At 35.2% G+C, this 24,825-nt stretch overlaps 1 protein-coding gene and 1 long non-coding RNA gene across 4 annotated transcripts in view; both read left to right on the forward strand.

The window, feature by feature from the left end:
* The window catches only part of sdt (stardust), a 76,486-nt gene that overhangs the window by 35,755 nt on the left and 15,906 nt on the right, over positions 1–24,825 (forward strand). For all 3 annotated transcript variants that reach the window (XM_065481768.1, XM_065481767.1, XM_065481769.1), the window contains 3 exons: positions 5,010–5,146; positions 7,010–7,398; positions 19,966–20,047. In XM_065481768.1, the coding sequence (XP_065337840.1) occupies positions 5,010–5,146; positions 7,010–7,398; positions 19,966–20,047 (608 nt within the window). The remainder of the gene's footprint in view (positions 1–5,009; positions 5,147–7,009; positions 7,399–19,965; positions 20,048–24,825) is intronic.
* LOC135938186 (uncharacterized) lies at positions 21,065–24,102 on the forward strand. Its single transcript, XR_010574614.1, has 4 exons — positions 21,065–22,281; positions 22,422–22,572; positions 22,641–22,758; positions 22,824–24,102. It is a non-coding gene; the product is annotated as an uncharacterized LOC135938186 (long non-coding RNA).

Consider the following 24,825-nt stretch of genomic DNA (forward strand, 5'->3'; position numbering starts at 1 on the left):
TTGTATTGAATAATTTTTGTGACATTTTCCTTTTGGAATGGATAATTTAGTTTTTTTCTCTGTGTTTATCATTATACAAGTTTAATTTTTACCGTGCATAATACTTTCAGATTTCATAAAATACAAAAATACAAAAGAACATTTTGAAATTTGATAAAATTTGTATAATTTTGTTTTCTAAAAGCTGGAAATAATTAATTTCAATTCCAAAATTTGATGCAATATTTCATGATTGGTGAATAGTTATATTATATCTCATTATTAAATTATTATATTTTCAATAAACAAAATCGCACAAAAAATTGAACAAATTAATACTTGAAAAATATATTCAAACCTTCGTTAATCGCAGAAATTTTCGGATTGAATAGTTTCAACCAGTGAAACTGGTGCACATTAGGTCAGGCCGCTTGAATTCAATCAATTTATTGCAACCAAAAATGTAGAACACTTTTCAATTGCAATACCTTAAAAACAGCCTCTCAAAAAAATATTATTTCTTCAATTCTCAAGATTTGAAATTTAAGCGATGATGATTTTAGTAAATATAAACTATTTAAGGACGATAAAGAGGGCAAAAAACAAATATATTTTATTTAAATTTACCTAATTAATCCAGAAGAGAATTAAATTAATTTTCCCCCCAATGAGTTTTGCACCAAAATCCCCGCACGTGACAGCCCTTGAAAAGCAGCAAGAAACATTTAAAATTCAAGCCGCTCTACTGAAATGAGCCAGTTCGTGGTTCTGGAATAATAAAATATTGAAACTGCACTTTACAAAAAATTCAATACCAATTTTATAATTAATTGATTTTACAAAAATCACAAATGTGAAGACGAGTAGATTAAAGTTATAATTTGGCGTGATTTGTGCCAGTTTGTTTCCTGAAAGTTGATTCAAAACGTAAAGAAAAATGTGAAGGGGTGTGAATTTTGGCCGTTTGAATTTTTTTTATTAGCTTCCAATCAGCAGGGGACGATCAAATGAGCAAGAATCGTGCAATTTTAAGCCAATAAGACCTAATTAAACTGATTAAAGCCACAAAAACCATCTTGTGGAGCATAAAATTCACCCAAAACAATGTCTAAATCGTCTTAAAGTCCTGAAAAAAGTGTTTAATTATTTTTTGGGTCAGAAAATTTTCATCCAGGATTTTGTTTTGTATGCCCAAAATTATTTTTTTTTATCAAATTTTCAAAATTGGGAATTAAATTTGAGACATAACTTGTCAGTTGTTAGAATTGTTCAAATTTGACTCAGATATTTTTTGGAAATTTGCCTATTTTAAAAATCGTAAACAATATTATATTAATTGTTTACATTTATCATGATTTTGAATAAATAATAACTTGTTTTAACAATAGTGTTGTAAATAATTAAATATTGTTTAAGTGTATTTATAACTGTTTTCATAATAATACAAGATTTCATGATATACAAATTAACATTTAAAATTATAGTTTAATTTTTTATTTATTTTCCTGTACAAACATGAATCAATAATCAGAATTCATAATCCAATCATTCTTTTCTTCATAGAATTGCTGAAATTTTCGGATTGAAACCTTTCAACCAGTGATTCTGGCTCACTTTAGGTCAGGCTGCTCGAATTCAATAAATTTGGTTCAAACTCTTAAACTTAGAAATTTTAATATTTTCTCTATAAAGATACTGTAACACTGTTTGAGAGTTTCAATAGGAAATTTCCCTTTAAAAAAGGTCTTAAAAAATCTAAACAACATACAACAACGAAACAATTCCCTTTTTGCTAAATTTTATATTTCCTCAATGAATATTTAATTAAAGAGGAATGATACTGGAAAAGCCTGGAAAATGCTTGTTGCCAATGCGTAAACTCGTCTCTTAGGATTCAGTTAAAGCCTAAATTTACCTAAGGAGCGCTGTAATTTTGTGAGGAAATTGGCTGGAAAGTTAGCGTGCTTTTCAAATGGTATAATGGCTGTCTCCTTACTTGAAATCCGATTTTATTTCAAAACCAAGAGTTCCCCCATTAAGTGGCATACACCGTTGGACAGATCTCGACGAGAGGAATCGGAATATGCCAAGAAAATATGTTCGAGCACTCTAAATTTTGGAGAAAATTGGCAAAATTTAAATTTTTATTGTAGGAAGGTCCATTTTTTATTATTGCAAATTGTTGAACAAATTGTTAATCATTAAATTGTTTATAGCATCCAACAATTTAAATAATTTTCAATTGTTGCCCAGTATCATTCCACTTTAAATAAATTATTTAAAGAGAATAATGAGGGCAAAAGCAAATAAATTTCCTGAAAAAAACGTATTTTATTTCAATCAAATTAATTTTTCCCCAAAATCCCCCGCACGTGACAACACATTCAAAATTCGGGCCGCTGCTCACTCAGAAAGGAGCCAGTCGGTGCTTATTTTTAGCCCCGATCAGCTGTTGGCGCGGTAGTGTTGTGGTTTGTGTTGTTGGTGCGTATAACCGCGCGGCCGCGATCGACCATGAGCAGGCTGCTCTCCGAGTGCGTGTGCGGGGGGCCCGGGGACCCTGAGGGGCCCCCTGCAGAGGAGCCGTGCCGCAATGTGGCGCGCGGCGGGCGCAGGCGTGCCGCCTCCGACGTCGTCGCGAGGCGCAAAACCCGCCGGCCGCCGCCGTCGGCACAGCCGCCGCCGAGCCTCAGCCGCAATAAGAGCACCCAAACCCCCGAATCCTGGGACCCCACCGCCTGCCAGCCCCCGCAAACGCACCCCTCAGGCTGTATATTTCACCATCTCTTATTGTTTGTTAGGGTTGTTTCTGATTTTCTTGGTGGCTTTTGGATTTGATACTTTGTTGCGCCAAAAATTTATGATCATTGATCCGCCAGGACTTGTGCAAGGTTTTTTTTTGTTATATTTATGAATATTTTTTTCTGGTTTCAAATTAATATCTTTCAGCAGCGAAACTCTGCCAATCCTGTCAAATTGTTACTTTAACAAAGTTAAACATTAAAGTGGAATGATACTGGGCAACAATTGAAAATTATTTAAATTGTTTGATGCCTTAAACAATTGACCGATAAACAATTTGTTCAAAAATTTGCAATAGTAAAAAAATGACCTTCCTACAATAAAAATTCAAATTTTGCCAATTTTCTCCAAAATTTCGAGTTCTTGAACATATTTTCTTGGCATATTCCGATTCCTATCGTCGAGATCTGTTCAACGGTGTATGCTACTTATTGGGGAAACTCTTGGTTTTGAAATTAAATCGGATTTCAAGTAAGGAGACAGCCATTACCATTTGAAAAGCACGCTAACTTTCCAGCCAATTTTCTCAAAAAATTACAGCGCTCCTTAGGTCAATTTAGGCTTTAACTGAATCCTAAGGGACGAGTTTATGCATTGGCAACAAGCATTTTCCAGGCTTTTCCAGTATCATTCCTCTTTAAAAATTGGGTGAAAATTTTGTTGAATATAATTTTGAAAATTCGTTTCATTCTTTTTCAGACACAGATTTTGGTGGGGGATTTTTTAAATGATTCTGAGGACGAACAATTAAATATACTTCTTTGCAATAATGAAATCAATTAATTTTTAAATGGCGGACATATCCCAGCATATTAAGTCACTCTTAGTTTTAATCAAACTATAAAATTTATTCCTCACTTTAAAAATTAAATATTTTTTAATATATTCAAATTTATTAAAACAAAATATTTTAACTCCAATATGTATGTCAAAAAAATTGAGTTATTATTTGCTTGCTGAAATTATTACCAATTTAAACTATTTGAAAAGGTATTTCAAAGAATAAACGAAGATTAAAATAAAAAAAATGCTATTTTTAATTGCTTTAATTTAAAAATAAACTAAGGAATAAACTAATTTAAAGAACAACTACAGTTATCGTATCATAAGAGTTCCAGGGTTTTTAGAGTAATTACATTGATTCCTCAACTATAAACCCTTAATAATATAAATTTTACGAGCATTAAAATACTCTAAAAATAAGATCAAATTTTTTAAAGTAAAGTCGTACTTTTGATTACAAAATTTGGGGCAAATACAAATAGAAATGAATCAAAATAAAATATTGCAAACCTCCGACAGATCAATCAGATATTTATTAAGAAATTTAAAGAATTTTTTACTTTTATTCATTTCCATATTATTCTAATCAACTTTTTTTGGTTTGTATGAATAATTTTTCCATCGAGTAAATTTATATTTAATTTTTCAATTAAAGAGGAATGATATGTAGTGAATTTCCCCGCCAAATCCTTTATCACACTTACAGATTAGGTCCAAAGGATCATAATTGTACAGTTAAAAAAATACAAAGGTAGCCAGTTGTAATTTTCAGATCAATTATGTTTTATGTTCGGAAATAGTAAATTTGAGAAAAATTGCCCGACTAGAAAAAAAACTGGAAATTTAATCAGTTTTTGACGCTACAATAAATTGGTGAATTTTAATGAGACCAAACACAGACCCCTTTAAAAAATCTGAAATTTTTGAAAAAATAAAAAATAGCTTTCTAGACTCAAAAGGATAATTTTTTATTTTCAAATTATTATAATTTTTCTCACCCCTTGCTCAAATAAGAGGGCGTAACCGGTAAAATTCAAAAAATTGGATTTTGGGGCACTTTTAATCAGAAGAATATGAAAAAATGGTCCAGTTAAAGGGTTAAATTTTTACGTAACATCATTTTTAAACTAAAAAAATCACCATCATTCGAATTCACTCTTATTAATTTTGATTCTTTAAAAAACACCCTTAATGGTGAATGGATTTAAAAAAATTATTTTAATTATAAAAGATCACAAATATGCAAATAACTCGATCATCTCTCAGGCTTTCCCCTTCTGGAAATAAATCGCGGTGGCTCAACGCAATTAATAATTTCAAAACAAATGCGTGCGGTGACGAGAGAAATGAGTAGCTGTTTTGTTATCGATTTTGCTGTGCAGCAGCAGCAGACGCAATTAATAATTGCAAGGCGGATGCTGATGTTGTGTAATTGTGTGTTTCAGCACTCGATCTCGCGCAGAACAGCAACGTGCAGGATGCGTTCGTCATCGCCGTGGAGCAGCAGGCGCGCGAGAGGCTCGAGAGGCTCTCGGCCCTCAAGCGCATCAAGCCGGTGGATATGACCAAACTCTCTCAACAGGTAAACATCGTCTCGAACATTAATTGAAAATAGTAAAATAAATTAAATTTATAAATTTAATGTACACAAAACATATCACTCGTAATTAACCAAAATGATTTCGATTCTCGACACTTGATGTACTGTAAGATTATTAATTTTTGAATGGATTTACACTACTTCACTTGCGGCATGGAATTTTTATACAATATAAATTATATTTTTAAATTTTTGCCGAAAACTCTTATGAACAAATTTTAAATAATACGAAGAAATTATTATTTTATTTAGTAAAAAACGATTTAGAAATATGTGTTTATATATTTTAAACAGGGTTCGCAAAAACCCGCATTTTTCAGGAAAAACACTGCATTGCAAAAAACTGTTTTTTGCAGATTTATGATTAAGAATTTAAAGATATTAACTTATTTAATATTAGCTAAACAATAATATCTGCAATGTATAATATTAAAAAATATACGGATCAGGTAAAAAGTTGTTACGGAACTTCTCAAAAAATTAAATCAGCTATTTTTCCTCTGATTTATTGCTTAGTTTTTTATTCCTCATCGATCCTAGTCGCGATCCATTTTCTACAATAAATTAAAACTTCAACCTAGAACGATAAGCCGTTTCCCTAGCGTTCAAAAGAAAATTTTACGCAGGAAATTTCTAAAAGATCTTCAAAGCATGTGCGGTTAAAAAATACAGCAAAGCAAACAATGAACGAGCTAATAAATCAGTGGTAAGAAAAAATTATGTAAATAAATAATGGACAACAAAGCAATGCCCATAATCTTTCGTTCCGCTGGTGGGATGCAGTTTCTCAGAGAAACGTCGCTTTTCGGCAGGTGAATGGATGGATAGGTTTGATGAGCAAAGCGAGAGCAGCTCACCTGCGATGTTTAGAAAAAAAAACACCGCCGTGCAAAGGGGGAGTTTGTCAAGAGCAAACAACAATCTTTTCCCAGGCTTCTCACACACAAAACCTCCCCTGTTCGGCTCCCTGCTCAGGAGATTTTATTGCTTTTTATTGCTTCTACCTGCGACTTTAAGGTTGAACCAGAGTTAAAATTCTCTCTCGTGGGATCAATTTTTCTGTTTGACTCTAATGAAAATGGATGGGGATTTATTTAAATTGAGGGAAATTCTGTGAATCTTTTTAAAGCTATGAAAAAATATTCAAAATATTGTTAAAATAATTTAAGTAATAACAAAAACTTAAAAATATTTGACTGTTTTGTAGTTTATTGAAGCTCTTACAATTTTAAACTGTCATAATTTATTTCACAACTTAAAAATTCACTTAATTTATTATTTTAATATTTAATTTATTTATTTATTGATTTAATTTCACTTTTAGGTAAATAAATTTTTGAAATATTCTGAATTTTCTTCACTGAATAGTTTAATTTAATTTTAATAAAAAAATTTCATACACATCTTTAGTTGTTGGTTTAATTGCTTCTTCTTCGCAAGACTGAAAATTTAGCTTGAACTGTAACTGATCTGTCGTAAAATGTTGTCTTGTATTAACTTGGGAAATACACATCTTTAATTTATTAGTTCCAATAATGAAAAATTTAAAGATCCAAGTTATTTAGCTATGACCTAAATACAATTTATTAAATAATGGAGAATGCAGAGTGGCAATCAGAGTCTGAAATCACAGCGGAAGTGCCTTAAAACTAAATTTATTGCGGTATTATACAGTGGCGCCATCTGTTGGCGGCTTCGAACGTCAAACACTAAAGGTTTATGCAACTAACTGGTGAATTTTGCAAATGATAAATACACTACCAGATATCTTGTTTGAAATATATCTTTTTTTGTTTATGATAATCGATTTTTTTACACTAAAAAATAATCTTTTTCTTTTACTAGCTGAATCAAATTCCGACGACGTCAAGTCAGCAGGAGTTGAACGGGTTCATCGAGAGCAGTCCGATCTACGTGACGTCCCTGCCAGCTGCGCAGGGCAGTTCGATCGTCTCTTCGGACCCTGAGAGCGGCGGCCCTACCAAGGTCAACGGCCACCACCTGGTCAGCGAGGACTCGCGTGGCGAGGAGATCGAGCTCAAGCAGGAGCTCGGCGGCGGCACCGCGACGCCGCGCTCCGTCTCGCGCAGCCCCTACCACAACGGCCGCACTGAGAAGCTGATCGGCTCGCAGGATGTCTCGCCCACGCCGTCCTGTGACCTGAAGAAGGTGCACACCACCGCCATCGTCGAGAGGACCAGCGTCAACAGGTCGCCCATCCCTGACGCCGCCAGGTAGGATTTTTTTTTGGTGGGAGATTGTGGTGTAAGGAATTGCTGGGAGGGGAAGGTGGGGAGGGGAGGGAGGGGTGTGGAGAGGCCAGGAGAGAGGGGAAGGGGAATAAGGTTGGACTAGGTTTTTTCTTTCTTATATTTGGACGGTATTTTTATAATTTAAACAATTTTAAATGTCAAAAACTGTTAAATTTTCGCTTCTAATTAATTCTAATTTATTTTTATTATTTTTGTCTTATATTTATTATTTGATTGGTTGAAAACTACAGAGTTCAAATGTAAATTATGCAAAGAGAGCGTAATTTATTTTTATTTTTGTGATATTAGGGCTAAATTAAAAAAACAATAGCATATGACAAAGCATTTTGCTCTATATTAAATATGTTTAATTGGAAACGATGTGCATAAATATATACATTATATATGTCATATTAAACTTTTATCATTAAAAGAAAAATGGGCATAATACAATAGCATTAATATCTAAACAAAATTGAATTAATTCCAAATATCAATAAAAAGGTATTTATTAATTAAATAATAAAACATTTATACTTGAGTTTTAATTTTAAATTAAAAAGCTATAGCGGGTACAAGTTGTAACTAGTTGAGCGTTAATGAATTTAAACGTTAAGCTTTGAGGAAAATGCCCGTCATTTTAAATCAACATGAAAACAAGGACCTCGTTAGAATTCTTCATTAGATTTAATTATGACTGCTTGAGGTCATGATCGGGGTTTGGGACCTACCTCTTTCCCTTTTTAGTCATTCTCGGGGTGTTCTTGGTATCGTTTTAAGTGGACAAAAATCTCAAAAAGGGACTCATTTTCATCGTAGCAAAAACTCAACTGGTTTGCAAAGCCATAACGTTTATTTATGAATTTAAAAATTAAGACAACTGCTGCATGATCATTTTTTTACCCTATAAAACTCGTCATAAATTTGTATAAATTATTGTAAAATTTGCACCATATCTAGATTAAAAAATAAACTCTGCAGGTAAAAAAAATTAATAAGCTGTCCTTGCTGTGTCTTTGTTCAGGAGAAAAACAAAGGAGTCATCAAAAAAATTAATAGCTAAAACCGCACGGACAGTGAACGGATCAAGGAGAGACTAAAATACAAAAAGAAATTTATCATCAGAGTTCCGCTCGCTTCTATATATTTTCTAACGATTTATCTTCCGTGCCCGCGCGTCTAACAAAAGGCTCTCAGACCGCAGACAAACACGAAAAACAATGCGTCCATTTGGAAATTTGAATATCTGAACAGCTCCCAGAGCATTATTATATATTATACAGAAGCGATAGATGACGGCGGGCGTGTTTGTTTGTTGATAAGATTTCCCGCACATCCACACACATATAATATTGCAGCGAGCAGTTGTGCTTGAGCCGAACGTGCTCGCTCGTCTCGTCGGCGGCGGCGGCGGCAGCGGTGCGGGCATTGATTTTTAAAGCGGAAGCTGCCGAATACACGCAGAAAGTGTAAAAAATCGGCGAGCTAAAGAGCATTTTTTCACGCACGGAAGCCGGCAAATTGCGCCAATTAAGGGGCCTAGGTTGCGTAAGCAGCAGACGCGCCTGTGTGTACGAAACCTGCGGTCAGGGTCACCCAATGTTTTGATTCGCGAGAGGGAAAGAGAGATGCGCGCGGGATTGCTTTTCGCACCGCAATATATATACGGCTTCGTCGGCTGCTTGGATTCTCGACACGTGGATGTTTGAAATAATACAAAATTGTGGGAAGTACCTTGAAAGTAAAATTAATTTTTTATTTAAACAATTGTTAAAAATCGTTAAGCTGTATTCTAGGGCCGTGAGTTTAAAACTTTTTAACTGAAGCTGATTTATTGGCACTTCAAACTATACGAACTAGACATCGTCTTGCTTTAATCAAAAAAATTAGAACTTATTTTCAGACTTGCAATGTCACTGTCTGCTTAATTATGGAATGAAATGAAAATTTAGGTTGAGAAAATTCGAAATATTATGCAACGGATTTTTAAAAACATTTTTGTTGGAAGCCCCATGGATTAAGAGTAATATAAAGTAAATGTGGAAACATTATTGATTTAATATTAATAAAAAAACGTACTTAAAACGCTGTAAATTTATTTATAATAATTTTAAAATTTATTTACATCTATTAATATTTCAATTTAAAATTTTAATTTTTTTAAATTGTAAATCATTACAAAATAATTATTTTAACACATGAAAAATTAATTATATTCTACAACTCCAAATAATTCTAAATAATTTAATAATATTTATAATTAAATACTGAATTCAACTATAAATTTGTCCCCCCATAATCAATTTTATAGAAATTTAATAAATTCAAATTGTTTCATATCCTCCCTTCATCTCTTAAATTTAAAACTTGATCAACAAAGCGTTGTAAGATTTATTGTTGTCCTCCAAGAATATATATCTTCACGCCTTCATTTCGCCGGCCTTTTTCACCGGCTCAGATCCAGGAACGTGACTTTTTGCCCTTTTTCCTTTATCTTTTCTTTCTTTGTGTTTTTCTGTGAATCACACAAGTGTCCGTCCGTTGTTGTTGCGGGCCGCCGCCGTCGCCGCGCATGTGTGTGTGTGTGTTGGAAAGCCGTGAATAGGATGGGGTGACCTTGTTGTGGAGGAATGCCAGCCTACCAGTCTCACTCTCAGGTACGGGAGATTTCCTCCTCCTCCTTCTCTGCCCGACCTGGCAACGCCGCGCAAGACGCCGCCGAGCGAGCTGCTTTAGCTGCTCTGCGGCATCGCCAGGCACAGGGCCGCTCAGGGTGCCCCGCCCTGAAAACCCATATTGTCCATTCGCCGCGCAGGAAATCCGCGGTTTTCGACCCCGCGCGGCCAGTTGAAAATTATTTATTAAAGCTCTTAAAGGGTGGGGGGAATTATTTGGGGGATAATTATCTGAGGGTTTTTGTTAAAAAAGGCCTTGATTTTTATTTTAACTACGTGCGAACATTTTATTTATTTATTTTTATTCCTGCAGTCGTTACGTATGCAAACACTGGCCGGAGCGAGCGACACTGGTTTTCGCGCCAACAACTTTCTCAGTCGGCGAGGTTTTCCACCGATTGTCACGCACGCTTCACATTAATTCGTAGACTACACAGGCGAGTCATCTGCACTCGCAAGTGCCAAATTTCCAGTTTCATAAGCCCGTGCAGACACACGCCACGGAATCGGAATGCTGATTTGCGCGGCAAGGCCGACTTTCACCATTGCGAATTTTGCAAAATAAACATTTATAATAAAAGGTTAATTTCGCGACGTTTGAGCACAAGAGCGGCTGCACCCCCACCCCCCTGCTGCCCCCGCGCGCCGACCCGACCGACTATTGTTGTCATAGCCAACCAGAGAATGAGCCGAGATAAAGACAGGTATTTGCGACGTTGCCGTTCAATCGCGGCTGGCACGTGGGTTGAGCTGTAACCCGCAAGCCGACCTGCCAGGGCAATGAAAAATGGATAAATTTATTCCGATCTAAAAAGTAAAAAAAAACTGTTTGCATAATTATAGAAAAAACATGTAATTATTTTTTTGTAATTATTTCATCCATAATTTTAGATTTTAAAATTATAAATCCTCAAATTAAAATATTATTAGATGCTAACATACATTTATAAATAATTTTATATAAATTTACAGCATTCTCAGTTCGATTAAAGTTTTAAAATTCATTAAGTATTCACTACATTTGACTATTTTTATTTTCGATCAATCGGACACCGTAGAAAAATATTTTAACTTGACTGTTCAGTCAAACGTACAAGATGGCGGCAGTCAGGATCTCCCAGCAGTTTTGTGATTGTTTTATCTGGGTTTAGACGTATTTTTAAATTAAAATATGTCGCCATAAAACGAAGAAAGAGAATGGAATCATTTAAGAAAAACCAGCGGGGGCCAAATGTGCGATAAAATTGGTTCCCATTGCGCAGATCCAAGATGGCGTCTGAATGAAAGCTCTCTTTGGATTGCCGTATGAGTGTCAAGAGTTTGTTTTTACGATCCAAAAGACACAATTAGTACACAATGAAAATTATGTTACAATATTGACCAAAACTTGCTTCTCTTCGCGCATTTTCACGAGACCGTTTTTTCCACTGGACGCCATATCTGCGCGTCGCACGGATCTGGCCCCCGCTGACGTTAAGTTTTCCAGGTACTTAAAAATTAAAATATAATTGTTAGAAAAATAATTAATGAACGATAAATAAAAAAACATTATTTTAGAGTTCAGATCCGCCAGTAGATGATGCCACCGTACTTTTGCAAGTTTCGGCAAAAAATAAAATTTAGGTTTATTTCTATATTTGCATCAATGTCAAATGAAATATTTCCACAAATCACCAGCACCACCGCAGCGAGTGGAATTTAATCGGCTATTCGTCACTGCCCCGCGGTGCTCCGTCAGGTGCAACACGGCGGTTTGATTTTTAGGGGGGAGTAGTAAGCGCCGTCGCCGCGTCGCCGCCGCCTCGAATGCCTTTCTGCTCAGTCAGTGAGTAGCGAGGCAGCGAAGGGCTGCTACCGTGTATTCGTGTGATCCCCCAGCCCCGTTCGCATTGGAATATTAGAGAGAGAAAGAGCGAAAACTACCCTTAAGTGCAGTTTTTAGTGAGCATGGTGTTCTTGTGATCGTTTCGGTTGTGCCCTTTGTTGTCCGCGCAGTGCAATAAACCGGCCACAACATGACCACGGTGATGGTGTCCACGCTGTTCGCCAAGTGCAAACGCAGGGCGCCGCAGGTCGTCGGGTACGTGTGACTTTCCCTGGATCAGGGTCTTTAATATAATAATGCGTCGAATGGAATTAACCTGGGAGACGAACCAATCGATTGGGAAAATTCCAGAGCTGATGGATCGATATACCTATATTGATTGTCGGGGGGTGGTTTCCAACCCTTAAAATGAAAATCATAATAAGCTCCTCGATTGCGTAGTTTATTTTTTTTCATAATTTTACACAATTTCCTGCGTGCGTGTATTTCTCAATTTTAAACAAATTTTCAATAAAATTGAGCCTGAAAATCAGGGGATTAAATTTTTTATAATTCAATTTTTAAAAACTTTCAAGATTGAATCCACCTTGTCTCAATTTTTTATTTGAATTGAATTGGACGGGCAAGGCGGTCGGGGACACTTATCGATTTTCTCTAGAAATTCTCGGCACGAAACTAGAGGCCACGTGTTTAGCTTCTCGCATTCTTTGTGGGGCTGCCTGTACACGGATTAGCTCATACCTGAAATTTCTCAACTTGGGACGAGTCAAGGGGAGAAGGATAAAACAAGCAATCAGTCATTTCGACACTCTTTTGTCAGAGCAGAGTGCGGATGATTGAAAAGAATTTCCTCAGAAATGGTGTGTTAATAAAAATTTGTTGACCTCCGCGTGGGGGCGAACGAGGAATACGAATTGGCCGCTTGGCTGGTTGCATTTTAATCAGTTGAATCGAGGTCTGTCTTGTCTTGCCGAGAGAGCTGCCATGCCGTGTATGCGTTGTTAACGCGCGCATTCTACATATAATTAGTTAGCTAGCACACTTCTTTGCATTCGCTCACGCTCGTGCAAATACCAGCGAGTAATTATTTATTACGCCGCAGCCGATGCGAGCTCACTTTCCACACTTGAAAGCTGCATATAGAAGCGTCCAAATCGATTCTAACGTCGGCTGGAAATTTTCTTAACGTGGCTAATTTTAGCATGTTCGGGGGAATATTTTTTTATAAATAAATCATCTTTTGTCGTAGACGGTGAGCATTTTATGAAGGAAAATTTTCTTGTTTTTGATGCAGTGAAATTTTATAGGGCCGTCTGCGTTTAGTGTTTACAACTTTACTTTTGTTAAAAGCAAAAACATGTTAAAATGTAGCCGAACTTCCAAATAATGTACTTGGCGGAAGGGGATTTTCGAAATAAAGAAAATAATTTTAGTAAGATCGTTATGTTTAAATTTAAAATGTTTTTTGGAATGTTATACCCAGGGTTGCATTTTGCTTACCACGGTTTCTTTCTACCATTTGTTTTTTACCAATTTCATGCGCAAGAAATGATTTTTTCCATTTTTAGTTGCGAAAATCTAAATTTAGCGGCCAGGCTGGTCAAAATTTCCTCTACTGTGCAGATTTTTTCTTCTTAATTGCTGCCTGAATATCTCCTAAAATGTTTCTCTGACAATTTTCAAGTCGAAGTCATGAGCAAACAATTAGAAAATTATTGAAAACTGAGGTGCAAACGTGGAAAAGTTAAAAAAAACGCTTTTTGCCAGGCTCTGCATTTTTTTGGGTTTCAATGCACTTAAAGTATTGCAAGAAAAAAAATAGAGCCGTAAAAATGATACTTTTTTAATAATTAGATGTATTTTAATATTTGTATTCACATTTACAAAATTTATGTATGTAATTATTATTTATTAACTAATATATTTATTTTTAATGCAGTGCATTTCAATCTAAAAACCTATTTTGCGGAAGAAAAAGTTGTTTGCAATAAATTAAATTATAAATATTTACGGAATCGATGGAGGAATTTAGGTAGTGTCTATATCTGGCAATTAAACTGTTGACTTCTTTGGTAGTAAAAAATTTAGAAATGAATCAAATTTCTCAACCAAGATCAATTGCAATTATCTATGAAATAAAAATTTAAAAAAACCTTATTTCTCAGACGTTTCATAGTTTGAATAATAAATTTACTAATTTTTCATTAAAATTCGTAATTTAACAAGGTCTCTCTAGAATTTTCTGACACGTAGTATACCAACTATGTAAATCAAAGAAAAATTGTGCCTTGTAAATCAGTTCAAAATGCATAAATTTCTGCTCAATCGATGTATATTTACTTAAAAGAAATTATTTTCTAATTGCTAATGTTAACATTACTGAAATAACTAACGCAATTTCAGGAACTTATAATAGCCTTTAATTAAATTAATTCCTGACTTCTCTCAGCTCAGTTTAAAAAAAAATAATTTACAATTACACTTTTTCTCGTCCGACGCGCACGGTTCATTGCTGTGCTGCGGTTTTGCCAGCTGACGAAAACGCTGCTGTTTCTATTTTTTTTTTTTTGCTCTGGAGGTTGCCCACTGCGATGACCGCGAATCGCACTCTAGTTGAGCGATTCGAGTAATCGAGCAGCGCATGTTTTTTCTCATCCCGTGCTCCAATGTCGCGAATGGCAGCGGCGGTCATTGTCCCGGGTCCCGGCCTGGTGTGCTGGAAAAGGCAATTTCCTCTCTCTCTTGAGCAGGCCATATTGCATACCAAGAGCCCGCGGGGGTGGATTTTGTGTGCGTCATGTCAACAAAACGAGCGCCTGTGCAATACCTGTCCTGCTGCTGCTGCTTCTGCTGCGGCTCGATCTCTCCCCCTAATCCCCCTAATATCATGCCATGCATGGCCAGGTGTTCTATTCAATTTTGCTCTGGATTTTTTGTGTTGGTGTAGCGGGAGGACAGAATTCTTTTATTCTCAGGAGAAAAGCTAGGAAACAGACATTGGAAATTGTTATAGTTATTCCCTCAGGAGATTTTAGCGTCAATCTTCTTTGTACATGATTTCAATGGGAATAAGGTATCGCAAAGAGATTATGATCGGTTTGTGGAATTTCACAGTTGAATGAGCGTTGGAATTTGGAATTACGATATCGTCCGAAATCTGTCAGCCATTTCAACAATTTGATATTTTATAGAGAAATTGAGACTCTATTCAGGCCAAATAATTTAATTTATTCAGGGTTGCATTTTTTGCTTACCACCCGGTTTTTTCCTCTCAATTTTTACAAATTTCTTTCGCAAGAAATTCAAGAAATTAATTTATTCCATTTTTCCCCTGTGAAAATTTAAAATTTGCGGTCGGAGTGGTCAAAATTTCCTCTACTGTGCAGATTTTTTCTTTTAAATCGTCATTTTCTGCCTCAATTCCTCTGACGATTTTTCAAGTCGACGTAAATAATTAAAAAATTATTGAAAACAAAGGTGTAAACATTGCTTGCAAAAAGCTGGAAAAATTAAGAAAAAACGCTTTTTACCATTTTTTTAAAATTAAGATTTTTAGCAACCCTTAATTTTTTTAAGAGACTAAGAAAGTAGATTGTCTGGAAACTTTTATCAAAAATTATGTCTAAAAAATTAACATTTTTTTATCAGTTTACTGTTAAAAGCTATTGAAAAAATAAAAATATTAATTTTTTAATTTTTGCGGGATGTTGTCAACCAAATAAAATAACGGATTCTATCCTGTTCGCATATGGTCACCAAATTTATAGTCATTGGCCAAGGTTCAAGGTCATTATTGCCACTCATTTTCAGTAATTTATTTTTTCAAAATTTTTAAATCGGTATTTTTAAAAAAAAATCAAAATGAGCCTGAAAAATTGCCCCTATGCACAGATTAACTTGTGTGAAAATTTCAGAAATATATTTGCCATTAGATTTTCGAAAAATTCAAATTTCAAACTTGAGGAAAAACGGACTTTAGGGTTTTGGCATATTTTGTTAACGCCATATCTCCGAATCTAGCAGACAGAATGGAAAAAACTGCACACCGTTAGACTCATATTAACCTCCCCTATTAAAAATTGAAATTTAAAAATGCGAAAAAAAATTAGTATAATTTAAATCTGCTATTATATTATTTATTTAATTATTCTTGGGAAAAAATTAGAATAACGGTACACTGATCTTTTGAAACTAAATTTAGGAATATTCAGGAGTGACTGCATCAAATAATAATTATTGTCTTTTGAAAACCAGGACTCAAAACCTAAATGAAGTTGATACTATAGAAAAAAAACATAGATTTTATTAAAAGTTTCACGGTTGCAAGAAAAATGCATCGCAGTTATACAAACACATTACGTATTGGTCCTCAATTACTACCAGTTTCTTGCAGGCAATGTTTGCACCTTATTTTTCAATAATTTTCGAATTATCAGCTCATAACCTCGACTTGAAAAATTAGGTCTGAGTGAAATTTTTGGAGTAATCGAGGCAGCTTAAAAGAAAAACTGCTCAGTAGAGGAAATTTTGACCGCTCTAACCGCAAATTTTAGATTTTCCCAGGAGGAAATTTTCAATTCTTGCACAAGAAATTCGTAAAAATTGAGTGGTAAAAATAAAAATGCAGCCCAAATTCTAAATGCCCAGCAACCTCCTATAAAAACCTAGTTATTTAAACTGCAAAATGAGAACTCGGACAGTTGCGAAGAAAGCGAGAAAATGAGTCACACACACACTGGGATGAAAATTCTGAATCGCCGCAAAGCAAAGACGGAGACACGGAGGGAAATTGGCACTTGCATTGGCGCCGTTTTCCCTTCTCAATAAAATTACTTGTCATTCTCGGCAGATGACGAGGTCGATTTGGCGCGAGTCGCGTCACGTCACGTCTGTGCCGCCGCTGCAGCGGCAGTGGCAGTGCCAGATGACACTGCTCTCTTTAGTCTTTATCTCCGTTGCCGCCGCGCTGATAAGTGTGCCATATAAAATGCGTTATCTATTATCTGTGGCGTAGTGTGCGCGACTCGGATTCTTGCATTTCGCCAATGGACGCGATCGGGATGCACGGCTGACCCGCTCGGACCATGCTCGAAAAGTTGGACGCCAGGCAGCTGCTGGCCAAGGTCAACCTCCTCCGCAGGTCTGATAACAACAACAAAATACTCCATTAAGGGACATTTTTCCTGGGAATTTGCGGGTATTTCAATTTATGGTTCAATTTCATGAGGCTCCGGGAATTTCTTAGAGATGAAAATAGAGGCGTTTTGGAATTTTCAAGGGCGCTGACTATGGACTTTAAGGTATGCTGTTTAAGAGAATAACGGGGTTGTGAAAATCCGCATTTAAAAAATGCACTGCAGTGACCTTTTTAAATTGTAACCAGTTCCTTGCAGGCAATGTTTTCACCTCAGTTTTAAATAATTTTCTAATTGTTTTTGCTCATGACCTGGACTTAAAAATTGTCAGAGATAAATTTCTGGAGAAATCGAGGCATAAAATAGCAATTTAAAAGAAAAAATCTGCACAGTAGAGGAAATAGAAGGATTTTCACAAGGAAAAAATGGAATAAATTAATTTCTTGTCCAAAAAATTGATATAAATTTAGTACTAAAAACTAGTTGTTGAAAAAACATTCAAATCCTGGATATAAACCTGCTTTATAGGAACGTTAAATATGATTTTTTTAAATTGATTTCACTGTTTGGAGAAAATTTGGTCCAAAGATTCAAGGAGAAAATTAGATTTTTCATTTTTAGCAACATACCGTTGGCTGAATCGTATTGAAAACAATTTTAAATAAGCAATAAGGCGTAAAAAACATGGTGTTTTAAATTGCTGAGCTGAATTCTTCAAAAATTTAACTAGAATTTTTAATTTCTACATTTCAAATCAATAAATGTAATTTTTAAAATTTGGTAAATGGACTAAAATCGATCTCTTTATCCGGAAAATAATCAAAGATTTATTTTTAACTCTTGATTTTCCTCTCAGAATGCCAAATTTTCAGTCTAGAGTAATTTTGGAACTTAGAAATCAAAGTTTATCTCCTGCTGACTTTTCAATTAATATGTATTTTGACCACCAAAAGTACCAGAGTAACTGGAAATCTTAAAATTCACTTAAATGCTAGCAATCTAGAACAAAAAATTGCAAAATGTATTTTTCAGTTCTAAAATCGCTACAAAATAAAAATTTAACGTTTTATTCATTTATTCAATTAATCGCTTTTTACAGTGATTTTTTAACAGTAGTTTTATAAAATTTACACTTTGTACTGAAAAAAATAAACTTTTAAATGTTATTTCTCTATTTTATTTTAAATAATAGATTGCTAGACACCAATGATTATTATATTCCGTACCCGAACAACGTAAATCTTGAACTCTACCAATGACGAATTTTTCAATTTCCGTTCCCGCAAAAATAATAACAATTATTACAGCACTTTTGGAGCCGAAAAATTATAATTTTGATCGATAAAAATTCGCAAAAATATCAGCTTGAGAAAGACCAACATTTATCTCTGCATGCTTCGCAAATCCCCGAATTTTTCCGGAAAAAATGCATTGCAAAAAACGTTTTTACGGGTTTTTCTGCAATTTTATACATTTTTCTGACACACACATGCTTTTTTATTGAAGATCAAAAACTCATGATGGATAGTCAAAAGTAGGGATTTTACAAAATCAGTAAAAAAGCCTCAGGTTTCACCAAGAAACTGAAAATTTTTGGCTCGAAATATGACTTTTTTGGGTTTAATTCGGGAAAACCCAATTTTGATTTTTTCCAGCTGTATTTTTGCGCAAAAAATCCGAGGTAAATTTTTGCGCATTGAAAAATTGGCAAACCCTGCTTCTCTGGGATAATTAAATTAATTATTTTTTGTACTTAACCGTCTTCTTAATTAATAGACATACCAAATTAATTTTTTCCCACCAGTCTTTGAATTCCACGGCTCCTAATTAAATTAATGAAATCCCAGCCCTTTTGTAATAAATTTCTTTCCGTCCGGACTTTCGGCTGGTGGTCGTTCCAAATTAAATTTGCCCGCCGCGCGCAGCAAATACATATAATTCTTGTCTCTGGTGCCAAGGGAGGTGTTGAGTAATCGCGGACATGGGGGTGAAATTAATGCCGGCGCGGCTGACAAAGGGCAATAATTAGAGGCGTCGCCGGCGCACAAAGAGACAAAGTGACACCGAGCTGCGGCAAACAGGTCTCTGTTTTGTGTCACCAGACGCTGCCGCGCGCGCGGATGGATCATGCTGGCGCGTAATTATGACGGCACTCATTCACTCTCTCTCTCTCTCCATTGCGACACTTTTCCATTTAATAGCAGAGGCCGAGGTTATATATATGGCACCCGCATTTTTGTGCGCCGAACCGCTGCGTTTGCCCAGAGATAAGTTGTGTGAATGTTAGGAATTTCTTTATCAATCGATTTGTCACCCACGTCAAAACATCCTCGCTTGACATGCTCGAAGCTGGGGCTTTCTTTAAATCAGGAGGTTTTCAACTATTTATATTAAAGGATTCAATGGTCAATTCTATGCTTGGATTAACCTGCTTTGATTTTTCTGGAGTTGTGAATTTTTTATGTTTCTTTTTCCATTATGATTTTGAAAAAAATTATAATGCGTACGAATTTTACTATTAAGTATATTGATTAATATGTGACACTTTAAATTAGTGATTTGACAGATTTCCTATTCTCTATTCAACGCGATTCACAAACAATTTTAAAGAATCATCTTAATATAATCACAGGAATTCAGCAACATCGATGAAGATATGATCTCTGTTGAACCAAATTGACTTGCGACTGTAGTATTTATTAATTTTTATAATGCAACAATTTTCCGCTTTTAATAATTTTATCAAAAAACATAAAAATTACGCATATAAATCAATATTTAAAAATATAAATAAATTAAAAATTATACTTTGTTATATTTAAAATTAAAACGTTGATTTTAAAATTTATAGATTGTGGTTATTCCCAATGTTATCGGTGACTAATATGAAACTGTTGTTTGTTTTTGTGTGTAGGCGGAGGAGCGTGAGCGAGCAGCAGCAGCAGGCGGCTCAGCAGCAGCAAGAGGAGTCGTTCGCGGCGCGGCAGGCTCTGCAGGTAAACAATCATTTCAAATTACAAAAAAAAATATTAATTTAAATTCCTGTTTATCAATATTATTTTAGTCCTCACCCTAATACTAATAATAATTGGGGAGCTGTACAATTTTGATGGGTTTTGTGTACAGAATTTCAAATTTTATAGTGACTTAATTTTGTAACAACCTGAACCCGTCAAAAGAGCTTTATTTTATTTTTCAATAAAATTTAACGCTTGAAGTTCTCGGATAAAATGACAGTTGCGTGAACTACTTTGAATCAAATTAGTATAACTTTTCTCTTATCAAACATGATTTTCAACGAGATTAAAATTTTAAATACTGCATGAGTCAATTAATTTTCTGACTCATAAATCATTGACTCGATATCAAAACAGGTAATTAATTTCGTCTCGTTTTAGTAAAATTAGTCAAGTGATTTGATTAATTTGACGATTGCACAGTCTTACCACGAAAGGAAAGATTTTAATTATCCTATAAGCACAGTTTTTAAATTTTTTTTTAATTAGTTTTTTGGAAATAAATCTCAGTTTTGTTAATTTATTTTGGCAATGATTTTTAGTAAAATTTCCAGCTAGGAAATCAGCCAGTTGATCGATATAGGGGAGAGATTTTAAATTTAATATATTTATTTTCACGCACACGTTTAATGATCTCGTTGAGCCAAAAGTCGTACCCCAGTGGCCATCCACGTTGCCACCACGAAACCTCGTCCGTGGATTTTACGTGGATGAATTCCACGAACCTATTTTGCCATTTTTTCTAGTGCACTCGTTTGGAAATACTTTCCCTTTCGATATTTGACCATTTTTGAGCAGATTTAGTTTGAATTTTTGGGTTTTTAGGGCAAAATTAACGTCCGTGGAACTCACGTGGATATGATCCCCAATTTCCCAAATTGAGTTTTTGAAGCTCTTTTTGTGCCTAAATTATCGGTAAATGAATTAAGTGCTCCTCTAAAGCTATTTCATTTAATTTTTTCTTAATTTTTTTTGTAAATTTTACTTCGTGGAAGGGTCTCCGTGGATGCTCCGTGGATGTTCCGCGGACGATCCACGGAACTCCGTGGATGCTCCGTGGAACTTACGTAGATGATCCCCAATTTCACCAGTCATGTTTTTCATTACTCTTTTGTGTCTAAATTATCAGTAAATGAATTTTAAGTGCTCATCCAAAACTAGTTTAGTTGATTTTTTTAAATTTTGTAAAATTCCCCATCGTGGAAAATTTTTCGTGGATGCTCCGTGGAACTCACGTGGATGATCCCCAATTTCCCTAAATCGTGTTTTTAATTCACTTTTTGTGTCTAAAAATTATCGGTAAATGAATTAAGTGCTCCTCCAAAGCTAGTTTATTTAATTTTTTATTATTTTTTAAAATTTTACTCCGTGGAAAAGTCTTCGTGGATGCTCCGTGGAACTCACGTGGATGATCCCCAATTTCCCAAAAGCATGTGTTTATAATCAATATATGTGTCTGAATAATAATCGGTAAATGAATTAAGTGCCTCTCCAAAACTATTTTATTTGATTTTTCTTTAAAATTTTGTGTAATTTCACTTCGTGGAAAGGTCTCCGTGGATGCTCCGTGGATGATCCGCGAATGATCCACGGAACTCTCTTAACGCAAAAATGAAAAATAGCATGTATTTGAAGCAAATTGTTCAGTTCATGAGCTGCCCCTTTTCGCTTTTTTAAATTCATTGGTCATGTCATTCTTGTTTAAATTTCTAAATTTTGGAAATTGGTTAAGTGTCCGTGGAGTTTTCGTGGATGAATCCCCGGACACTTAAAACATTTTTGGTTCGTTGGTATTTCCTATAGGTACGTTAAATTGTTAGTATTATTTAATAAACCATCATCAAAGTTAATTGCTAGCTCAGAAAACTCAATATTTCCAAATATATTCTGAAATCTACACTCGCCACCTCGCCAGAATAGCCGCAGCCGTGTTTCAAACTTTTGAAAAGCGCGCGCACTCTTACTGGCCGCAGCAAGCCAATGAGCGCTGCCGCTTGCCTGTTGCTGTTTGTTGACAGACGACCGCGAGCGCGCGGACGCGCGAGCCGAGCGCAACGAAAAAGCCGTTGGACGACGCCGCCGCGTAATTAATGTCAGTTTTCGGCCACAATTTCGCCACTAAGTCGACCAGCAATGTTCTTAAGTCGGTGATTGCAGTGAAATCCGAATCCTGTCCTGTTCAACCCTCCCAGCAAAGATGCCGCAAATCAAAGGTAAGGACTTGGAATTATTTATTTGTTACGTCATGTTCTCGCCGCTGTTTTAAAGTTCAACTACATAAATATAGTTAATTCAGTTGGTTTTAAGCCAATTTGTTCCGTTGTAATTAATTATCTGGCCGTGTTTTTTGCAGACCTGTGCCAGAGGCTGACTTTTTGTGTGACAACAATGCAACTCGAGCAAGCTGTGTCCTGAAACTTTGCGATCCCCACACACTATGTAATGTAATTATTGAAAGGATGTCTGGTTTGCAGCTGAAGTGCAAGATCAATACAAGCTAACAGGTACACCGACACCAAAATTATCATTTTACATATATTTACAATCATCCTCTCTATGTCTGTGTCTGTAGGCTTGTATACTCTGGCTGCGGCAGATCAGGCCGACGATGTCAAGACACGGTCATGGATGGGAAAAGCTTCCAGCACGATGGATTCCAGCCTGCACTGAACTTATGCTGCATTTTCCAGGTAATCAGTTAAATTTTTTGCGCAATAATGAACATGAATACTAACAATTTTAATTTATTTTTCAGTCTTAAATCTGCTGGTGCTATTTATGACTCGGATGGAATCGACGCGACTTCGGAGCTCAAAGACGAATAGCTTACATAATTATGTGACAGGACTTCTGATTGCTGGACCACAACTTTGACGAAGATTGAGTGGTTCATGTGTAATTTTGTTTTTAAGTGAGGCTATTTTTTAGCTAAATTGTTATATTTTATGTATAGAGAATTCATTTTAAGGCTGATAGCTATTGCATACACATACCTGTGTTCACTGTAATGTTGATATTAAAATTAAATTAAATTCCAAACATTATTTTAGTGAATACAGGTATGTGTGCAATAAATTTATGTTTAAGCTGACATTCATTCATTGAATTTTCTTTGCCAGAAACGTTTAGGCAGCTGGAAATTTTAAATTAAATATTTTTGATAGTCATTATAGGATTTAAATTTGCCATTTGTGTAAGCCTTCAGTGTTCGAAGTCGGCGTAGCCGTATATACTTCCAATTTAAATTCCCATTGACTTAAGTCAAGGATTTAATCATGCTATTTTATGGGTTTTAAATAATTTATTTTGATTCTGAGAACCTAAATCAGTTCAGCCAATCTCCGTAGAAACATGGAAATAATATTTTTATCAAATCTGACGTTTCGAAGGTGATTTGCTAGACTGACTTTTGCTTTTAGTACATCAAATCAAATCAATTAAAGGGTTTTGAATGCAGAGCGGTAAGATCGTGTGTCTTTATTTTCTCAGTCTTATTTTCTCAATTAAAAGAAACAGCTGGCACCATTTTTTGAGAGCATTATTACACTAAGGGGTTTTCGAAGCTTGTGAATGTTACAATTTTTAAGCTTTCTTAATTAATTGTCTTGTTTCTCATAACTTTATTGACACTACTGTAAATTGATAAAAATTCTCTGTATTGATCTATTGTTACTGTACATGTATTGTGTCATCTTTTTGTAATCAAAATTGTATAATAATAAATAAATGAATAAATTTAAAATAAATAAATGAATTTTATTTGCGATATTATTACCCAGAAAAATGAAACAATATCCACGAAAAATCCCCAGCGATTCCACGTAGCCGTTCCACGGGGAATCTCCATAGATCATCCCCGTGGAATCTTCATAGACTATCCCCGTGGAATCTTCATAGATCATCCACGTGGATACCACGTATTTCGGGCGGACAATTTCTACGGGGAATCCACGTGGATCATCCACGTGGTTTCCACGTGGGATCCGTGGATCATCCACGTAGGATCCCCGTGGAGTCCACGTGGAATGGCCACTGGGGTATTAAAGATTGTTCAGAGTTTGTTTGTGGACTGAAAGATTCCTTTAATGATTTTGATTTTATGCTGTCCAAAAAAAGTCCATTTAAAGATCAAAATTTGTAAATTGCTATGTGACTTTTTGAGCAGAAAATCAACCTAATCAAAATTAAAATCACCTCAGAACCAGTCCTCTATTAAAAAAAAAATAAATAAATTATGACACTAAGAACACAAATTTCGGTCAAATTAGTGTTAAAGAACACCTGATTGAACTCCTGAGAGGAGGATGATCAATTTCAAACCCCACTTCTGTCATTAAAAACTATTTATAATCGGTATAGAGTCTCGTAACTGTACAAAACACGGCAGAAAAAATAAAATTTGAAAATTACCCGAAATAGAAACAAATTACTTGGCGGCAATCTTTTTAAATCAATGTTTTATCAAATTTTTGTAACCTATATGGCCTTTATCCTGATTGAAAATTTGTTGCTCGTCAATTTAGCTTTCTTATAACGTCAAAAGGTTTATTTAATTTGCCCTTCTGGAAGCCGAAATAACCGCATTTGAACGTTCGTAAAAAAATCCAAAATGAGCCCCTGTGAAGTAGGGAATTTTTTTCAGTCTTTTTGGTCTGCAAAATTTCATTAAATTTTTTTTAATGTTGCTGCGGGAATTGCTAAAATCGTGCCTAACTTTTCCTTAGTGTTCAAAGCAGCCAACAGATGGCGCCACCGTG

Source organism: Cloeon dipterum, chromosome 2 (genome assembly GCF_949628265.1).
Source record: "Cloeon dipterum chromosome 2, ieCloDipt1.1, whole genome shotgun sequence".
NCBI lineage: Eukaryota > Metazoa > Arthropoda > Insecta > Ephemeroptera > Baetidae > Cloeon > Cloeon dipterum.